This window comes from Electrophorus electricus, chromosome 10, assembly GCF_013358815.1.
Source record: "Electrophorus electricus isolate fEleEle1 chromosome 10, fEleEle1.pri, whole genome shotgun sequence".
NCBI lineage: Eukaryota > Metazoa > Chordata > Actinopteri > Gymnotiformes > Gymnotidae > Electrophorus > Electrophorus electricus.
This window is the reverse complement of record NC_049544.1, coordinates 24,387,056-24,396,123: the sequence shown is the minus strand read 5'-3', so window position 1 is coordinate 24,396,123 and position 9,068 is coordinate 24,387,056. Positions and strand designations below refer to the sequence as shown.

General features: G+C 42.8%; 1 protein-coding gene across 2 annotated transcripts in view; it reads right to left on the bottom strand.

Annotated features, from left to right (window-relative positions):
* Window positions 1-4,643: 4,643 nt before the first annotated feature.
* Window positions 4,644-9,068, bottom strand: part of actr3b (actin related protein 3B) — a 52,247-nt gene continuing 47,822 nt past the window's right edge. For both annotated transcript variants that reach the window (XR_004776594.1, XM_035530915.1), the window contains one exon: window positions 4,644-5,797. Coding sequence is in view for 1 of the 2 variants with exons in the window: in XM_035530915.1 (XP_035386808.1) it covers window positions 5,771-5,797 (27 nt within the window). In the remaining variant the exon portion in view is untranslated. The remainder of the gene's footprint in view (window positions 5,798-9,068) is intronic.

The following is a 9,068-nucleotide window of genomic DNA, read 5'->3' as shown; positions in this document are numbered from 1 at the left end:
GACTCAAAGCTGTCACAGAAAGCTCGCCTTCTGCGAGGCACGTGGTTGGGCCAGCCACATGCAGTGGGAGGGCTTTCGTTTGTGGCCACGCCTGCACACACCTGTACTTCGCTTTGTCTGTGTGTATTTAAACTCACGTCAGGGTGTGCGGTGTTGGTCATTCTCGATGTAATGTGTTAATGTTAAATGGTAGTGTCGTTATTACATGCATTCCCGGTTATCGTGTCTGTTTATTGTTAACCGTTTCATGTTCCGATTCTGTAATACATGTGAGTGCCGCTGTCGTTTATGTTAATAAATGTTCGTTCCAGTCGGTGGAGTCTGTGCATCCTGCCCCTCACCCTACGGCACTCGGGCCACCACACGTTACAACTGCCAGTTATCGCAAACACTTGATTGCAGTTATTACTGCTAAGGGTGGCCCAACCAGTTATTACGTTGGTCTAATATTTAAATTTGTTTGATGATCTGAAAAATGTAAGTGTGACAAACATGCAAAAAATATATATATCTGGAAGGGGGCAAACACTTTTTCACACCACTGTATGTATTTTTCTTCAGCTTTTTGTGTTTTATGGCGTGTAAATGAGCTCCGCTGTGTTCTCCCAAGTCTCGTCTCTCCGCTCACTCATGCCAGGTTCTCGGCGACGGCTACATGCTACGAAGATATATTCTTTTTCCATTATTATCCATATGTCATATTTGAGTAACTCAAATGTAGGTACAGGAAGCAAGATTATAGAGTATACTGTTTCCCAGTAAGTGAAATCAGTCATGTTTTGAACCTTCTGTCAAAACTGCAATTCAGGCCGTCTGTTCCAAGCCTGGAGTGTAAAGAGCAGCGACACAACAGTGTATTTAAGTGACGGACCGTCCGCTGCCATGAGTGTACAGCAACCCAGTGTGCTGGGAACTTCGCCGCTCCAGCCTAACAGGACCCATTTGTCCAGTGGTCTGCAGAGTGTATGCAGGCAGTGAATCGCAGCCAAACGGCAATTATTATATCCAAGCAGCCATGGGTGGCCGACAGGAGCATTCTAGCCCTGTGTTTTAGCTCAGTTAAACACAATAACCTGTACAATAGGCCTGCAGGGATTTCACTAATGTCGGTCAGTGGGGCATTGGTGAGCTATATCCGTGATGGGTTCAGTTTATGAGAAATAGGGTAGCTACATTTTGCTCAATTAACACTTTTATAGCAGATGATGTTCTGAATTAATCTACATGCAGTTAGCAAGGGCATGTCTACCAGGGATAGGAATGTTATTTTGTGTTTATTATTTATAGGTCAGCAGCTTTGCCACAGGAGAGAGATTGGCAGTTTCATGAATATTAGTCCAAGTGAAAGCTGGCTAAATGACTACTTTGTTTTGCTCTAGGCTATTCTCAGTTCATGAACCGAGAAACGTCCTTCCTAAAGTGAATGAAGGGTGAATCATTTGAGATTTTCTAATCCACTTGGTACATTACAGATTAGATTTTTTTATGTTGTGTGTTAATTTGTCACTTTGCTGCTTCCAGTGACATTTTGAAAGAATGAGGTAAAAATCTCTGTGTGGTTAACATGGTTAAATCAGGGTTACAAAATATAAAAAAAATACAAGTTTTAACGTAACAAAAAATGAGCATAATCCAAAAAAAGCGATGAAGGGGTGACTAAGGTCACAAGGAGACAGAAGTGACAAGCGAACAGGGAATGCATCGCATCTGGTGGCTTTAACTTAGAAGCTAGCCGAAGACCTCGCTCCTCAAGATCTCGAGAGGTCTCACATGAGGTCTCACTGTTTTAGGTGGAAGCTTGCGCCCCCAATCTGTAATATCAGTCTCTCCTTCCAGAAAATGTCGGTATCTGAATTGTAGCAGCTGATTGTGAGGGCACTAATGATGCTTCTGTCTCTGAAGTCAGTTGGTTTTCCAGTCACGTTTAAAACAGCAGGTCGTGCCATCCTTCAAACACATGTGCCTTTGTTATAAGTTTATTTGTACATGTCATCACCAACCTCAAATTAGACCCCAGATGTTCGGAATAATGGGGTCACTGTTTTTATGGGGTCACTGTTTTTATGGAAACCAGTTGCTGTCTAGTAACTACATCCAATATGGACATCATAAACAAATCTCCTCACTGCCATGGAATGCAGGACATTTATCTAGATATTACTAGTACACAGACAAAAAGATAGAGGTGTGGAACAGACATCCCAGACAAAGTGAATCTTCTCCTACAACCATTATAACATTCCTCCAGAAACAGCTGCTAATAGTTATGAGGATCCACCAGCCGCTGAATGCTCAACTGGTTGGCTCCATAGTTGTCTAATGAGAAGGACAAGTTCACCAATGATTATTCCCTGGATTATAATACGGGAAAACAATATGGATGCGTTTCATGATGTCTTAAGAAAGGCGATACATGCTAAATCCTGCCTTAGCCCAGCCTTAGTGTGTTGTAATGGAAGGTGCTGTTCAAGAATTGGTCCCCACCCCATGGATCCAGAGTTAGGGTTATGCACCACTTTAACCACCCTGCTTTTAAATCTGTGATTCTTCTTCTAAAAGAATAACTATGAACGTCTTGCACTAAACCCAATGAATCTTGTAACTTTTTTCTTGTTCCAAACAAAATTGATTCAGTTTTCCCCAAATAAAGTGACAATCTATTCCCAGACATCCACCTACTCTTAAAAGCTCTTCACTTAATGTGCACTCTACAATGCTCTTCTCTTTATGAGAAAACAGAATTGCAGAATTATCTGCATACAAAAATAACTTACATGAACATGCACATTTTAAATCATTAATATATAAAAGAAAAAAACAGAGGACCCAAAATACTTACTTGAGGAACCTCACCACTAAAAGTTCTAGGCAAGGATAATGTACCCCCTACACCAACCTGTTGTTTTTGTCCTTTCAAGTAAGAAACAACCCACTTAACTGCCAAATCTGTCATTTGGGCTCAAACCCAGGTGAGCTAGGTGATGACACAGACAGTCTACTGGGTGAGCAACCATGCTCTGATGATGGTGGGCCCGTGTGCAGAACAGTTAGATCTTGGATCAGGTAAAACAAAAACTAAACACCACACCAAACGTGGAAAAGGGGAGAAGAAAGGACACCACGGGAAGAATGGCAGCCCCGATGCACTGGAGAAAACCAAACTAAAACCTCCAAAACAAAACCAGAAAACAGGGAGTAACGTGAATGGCTAAGGGAAGCCTCGGGAGAGAGACAGACTCGAGAGGGAAAACTGGAGAGGGGAGGGGCCGTGTAAAAACGCCGACACCCTCGCAGGGAAGAAATGAGGTGTAGCACAAGGGCTCACAGACCTCAATTCCTGAAGTTACTGGCTAGGCGCTTGGCTCAAAACTTTAGCAAAGACCCAGTACTGAGTGACTGGGTCACTGGGCTTATATAGATCTAGCCCAGCTGTTGAGCATCAAGCCTGATTAGTAGTGTGGTTGACTCGAGGCCTCCCTCTGGTGGCCGGAGGGGGCCTCGGCCTGGTGCCGACCCTTACAGAACCACTCAAACCCACAGCTATTAAGTAAAGTAATAAAACATTGTGGTTAACAGCATCAACAGCTCTCTGCGGCTTTACCATACAACACAAGTCCCCTTTATCTATCTCACTCCTAGCAGGAGTTGTTCGCTGGAGCATCACATCAAATGCCTGCTTTGCAGTGTAGCTGTTTTCCATCTAATTTTGTTAAACTTCATAAAACACAAAACATATATTTCTAGTGTAAAGAAAATACTTGACAGTCAAACACTGATGTGATATACTAGCTGGATCAACTATACAAGTGAAACATTTAATGTTAAAAGTTGACTCCATGCAAAAGTTAACTGAATTAATTAACTTCCGTTTGAACTCATTAGCAGCCGAGTGGTGGGTTGGCATAAACCAAAGGCTAGTTAGCAGGAGTTAGCAGGACACGTGTTGCTATACGGCATCGTGGCGGGACGCTCCCGAGTCACGTGGTACGGCCTGCCCTGTGCAGGGGATCACATGTGTATGTAGCCACGCCCTCCGTGATGGCGCACACCTGCGCGGGGTTCACCGCTCTGTCTGTTTAAACCCCGTCTGTGTGCGCGTCATTGTTGATATCGTTTATGTTAACGCTGCCTATGTTGTTGTCACGGTTAGTGTTTCAACTGTTTGTGTGTTCATGTTCATCGTTGTCACTGTGTGTGAGTGCCGCTGTTGTTGTTGAAGGTATTAAACATGTTATTCAATGTCTCATTACGTCAAGGGAGTCTGTGCGTCCTGCTGGCGGCCGTTACAGGTGTTAGAACAACTTTTCGGCTATCTATATTTATAATGTAGCTTGTCAAACATTACCTATTAAATAGCACAGTTTAGTAAACACCTTGGATGAACTTATTTTGGTAACAAATGTAAAAATGCTTATGCCACTGAAATATTCAATGGCAAAAGGCCTTGTAAAATGGGACACACATTATAGCTTCACTCATGTTGTTTGGGACAGTTTAATTTTCTTTTTATTTTTATTGCATTAAATCATTTTATAAAGTATCAATATATTATACACACACACACACACACACATATATATATATATATATTTTTTTTTTGCCCACCACATGAATTTAAGCTTACTTTATCTGAAACAAGCAAAAATTAATAAACTAAGAATAGTGATATTTTCATCTACATGTAATTTTTTTTTAAACATTTGGCACAAAATTAGCTCCATACTAATGCAGACACAAATATTCAAATGAACCCCAGCACAGGGGAAAATGCAACGTATGTAAGTCACTCTGGATAAGAGCATCTGCCAAATGCCTTAAATGTAAATGTAAATGTGAAAAATGCATCAGGGCTCAGCAAGCTAAATACTGCGCACTTGAAGCATGCTTAGCCCAACATTTGGCTCTGACACTGGGAATAAAACGCAATTGCTATAAAATCTGAACTGTGAGAGGAAACCAATGGCAATGAAACTAGAGTGGCAATAAAAGATATATGGACATAATTGACCAGCTACTTTCTGCCAATGTCCTTTTTGCATCATAGCTACTTTTGCTATGATATCTCTTGTGATGATCATTTTTCTATTAAAACGTCCATAACAATCTAATAGTAATAGTGCTTATCCAGCTGGCAAAAAGAATGAAGCTCTTTCTCTCAGCATTCTCATTAGCCAGATGTTAACCTGCTGATCGTGGAATCTGAATGTTTATGCACCTTTCCATCAATGTCGGAGTGTGTAGTTAGCTCGGCCCAATCAATCTGGCGGAAGACCCAAATTAATCTGTTTGTATTTTTTGCATCATTTTCTTATCTTGTGCTTAAGTGGCGTATGAAGACCAGGACTATGGGCCTTTAGTACTCTGATGGGACAGAGCTGAAAACTACACTCTGCAGAGCTTTGTTTCAGGAGGAAGAGATAACCTGTTCTTCCTTCATCTTCCTCTGCAGCAGGTGCTGCTCTTTTGAGTCAGACAAATGCAGTGGGGCCCCTGCTCTCTTGGTGAAGTTCAGAACGACTCATCTTGTTGTTTGGAAGGCTGACGTCAGAGCCGTTGGTTTTTTCTTGTGCTGTGTTGTTAATGGGAGCTCACTCTCCTCCCCAGGGTCTCAGCAGCTGTAATGAACACTCTGCCTCCCTCAGCCGTGGAGGCTCTGACCCTCCTGTTTAAATTGGGTCTCAGGGGCCCACTGAACTTTTCTTCTCCAGCTCTACAGAGAGCTTTGGGTTTGATTTGAGGATCCATGTCCTGCTAGTAACTCACTGTAGGGTCACCATATTGCCATCAGGTACATCATCTGTTAAGAAAGATGTGTAAAAAGAAATAAACAAATCAATATAACTATAAGAGAGTGAAAAACCAAAAACATGTTTGTGAGATTTTGGATGCTGCTTAAACAAACTAGCCAGTCACAGGATACTCTTGGGTTTGCCCTGTGCTATCACTGTAAAAATACATTCAGTCCATAATCTTTAATACCATGAAAATGAAATAAAGTCAAGTGTCATTACAGTACTGAGAATTGACTATTAATTGACTATTAATAACTGCCATAAATGCATAAAAATCACCATAATTACAGTCATGTGCACACTATGTACTTAATGTCACAACGGTTGAGTTCGGCATCTGTTGCATGGGCTGACTGCAGCCACTGGTAATTTACTGGGGCATGGACAGGGTCAGATAATAACACGCTGGAGTGCGTCAGTGCGAGTGTGAAATGTGCATAGCTGAATGCCAAACGTGCAGTTTATATTGTCGTAGTTGTGATGGTCCCCACCCACCAGCGGCCTCCGCTAACGGTAGCGTTTACGTTGTTTACATTGTCATCTTAGTTCCGCGTGCGTCGCTATAACTGCTAGCTGTAACTGTGGCTTCGCTTATTGATGTTACGTTGGCCTTGCTTCGTTTTCCGTTTGAGCACTCTGAGTTTTCCTTAGTTTCATTCAATCCTTTTTCTTATTTTTTAGCACACTCTCCACACATGACAACAGTCAACCGAAATTTGTACCTTTGTGATGACCGTTGCATTTGGTGTTTGTATTCGCAGCACAGTGATGTGTGAAATAGTCCTGTGGCCACTGCCCTGATTTTCGGGCACTATTCGGTTAGTGTTTTTGGGAGTTTACGGTGTTTCTTGAAATCGGAAGTAAAGGCGAAGTGAAAGGGTGAAAAAAGAAAGCAAGCATGGTACCACATGGAGAATACCACCACAACCCTGAGAGAAACCCTGCCCCAATAAAGAACAGCTATCTTGGTCGATGAGCGGATCCGGGCCCTGCGTCGCGTGGCAGGGTCTAGCCATAGACTGGAGCCCAGTCAAAAGCAGGTTGGACAATAGAAGTACAAAGACAGCCCACAGAGTTCGGCCTGTACCGGACCGGCTTGGGTGACGGACTGATCAGGAGGCTGGAACACAAGGACATGAGAGTGACTGGGACCAGAACAGGCACGTTGGCATGGAGACCGGGATGGAGACCGGGATGACGACAGTGACAGCGAGCGACAGTGAAGGGATGCGGAGTGGGTGTCCAGGTCGCGAACCAGGGAATATGTCCAGTAGCAGGATGGGGAGCTGGACTCGTTGGACTGGAAGTGGCGTACTGGGTGCGGGACATGGTGGGGACCCCTCAGGACAGCAGGGTCTCACGGAGTCAGCACATTAAGGAAAAGCAGGGGGTGGGACTGCACCCTCTGGCATGCAGACACCGATTCCGTATAAAACATAATGAATCTCACATGTGTACAGTGATTTCAGTACATGTGTTGGAGAGTATCATATTTGTGAATATGATTTGTTTCCAACACTTGTAGTAAAATTATCCACATAATGTGTGGGCTTAAAAACGCTTCTAACAGATTTGTGTGAGGTTCAGTTAGGACTGGTGGCTGTTTTGATGGCTTAATGATGTTCCTGTCTGAAAGTGAGAGGTTCTTCCAAAGAACGGAAGATTTTCTCAAACTGAAAGAGAACTGAGGATGTTATACCCGAGGCGCATTGTCGGCAGCTGCTGCTCACCCAGCTGGCAGAGGGTCTCTGGAGCTTGGAATTGGGAGTTCAGATCTTTATGGCTGCAAACACATCTTTCAATAAGGCCATTCTGCCCTTTCCTGGAGCCCAGAGCCCGAGAGTTCATCATAGCTGATGCTTAGAAAACAGCTTCTGGTGGGGTGTTTGCTGCTTCTGCAGTTTACTTCCCTTTCTTGTATGGGGAACAAAAACCAATAACCTCAGTAAAGAGGAACAAAACAACACTGGCAGAAAATTCAACATCAGGTTAATGAGCAATAATCCTGAGAGATGTGATAGAGCCCCTCACAAAATCAGAGAGAAGCGCAGAGTACGAAACTGGAACGGTTGCATTTACGGAGACCTGTAATTCTTTTCAGTCCGTCAATTTTATGCCATAGATCTCATTTAAATGTGTCATTACATTACAGAGACATGGAAATGTTTAAGCAGAAGCAATTAAGGCATATGAACTGACAAACAATGATTTACAGAGTGAAACAGACCTTGTTGTTCACGCCTGTACAAAAACAAAAACACAATAAATTATGTCTGTGAAAAGGGAGTCACTTTCTCCTTTGATCAAATGTTGCCTTTTTAAACAAGTACAAAGTGCACAGAATACAAACAAATCAATTCAGCGTGGCAACAGCAGACAAATAGGAGGAAGGCCTTCACAGTGAGATCTGGAATAAAAGGCAATTCTTTCCGCGTTTGCGTGCTTCATCTTGGATGGCGTGCATGTGGAGGACTACACCTACACCTGCAGCGAGTCTTGACTTTCTCATGGAGACAAGACCCCCAACTCATCAGTCTCACTTCAAAGAACCCCCCCACACACACACACACACATACACACACACACACACACACACACACGTGCAGAAAAGAAGCAAAAGAAACACGACTACTGCTCGCGGCTTTCGCGGGTCTTTGTCGTTAATGCTCTCTGGGGCTGGATTTCATCTTTCTGCTAAATTCAGACACCATGAAAGCAAAATGCTAATGTAATTTTGAGGCCTGCACATGGGATGTGGCTCGTTCCATTCTCTGCCTAAAGAGGAGAAGAGAGATACTACATACACTATCTTCAACAGCAATGACAAACCCAAAGATTGCACACTGGCGCATGAAAAATGATGCTTTGATATATATTGTGTCACTGGAATCAGTGGAGCGCGCGACCAACCACCAAGAAAGCCAAAAAACATGGCGCTTTAGGCACTGTGTGTTTTTTTGTTGGTGCCATAAATATCTCAAGTAATAGTGTTATTGGTTATTTGCACGCAGTCCACATTACACACTACATTAGATTAGAGATTACGCTACATTGCACACTACATTAGAGACTAGAGATTACGCTACATTACACACTACATTAGAGATTAGAGATTACGCTACATTACACACTACATTAGAGATTAGAGGTTACGCTACATTACACACTACATTAGAGATTAGAGATTACGCTACATTACACACTACATTAGAGATTAGAGATTACGCTACATTACACACTACATTAGATTAGAGATTACGCTACATTACACACTAC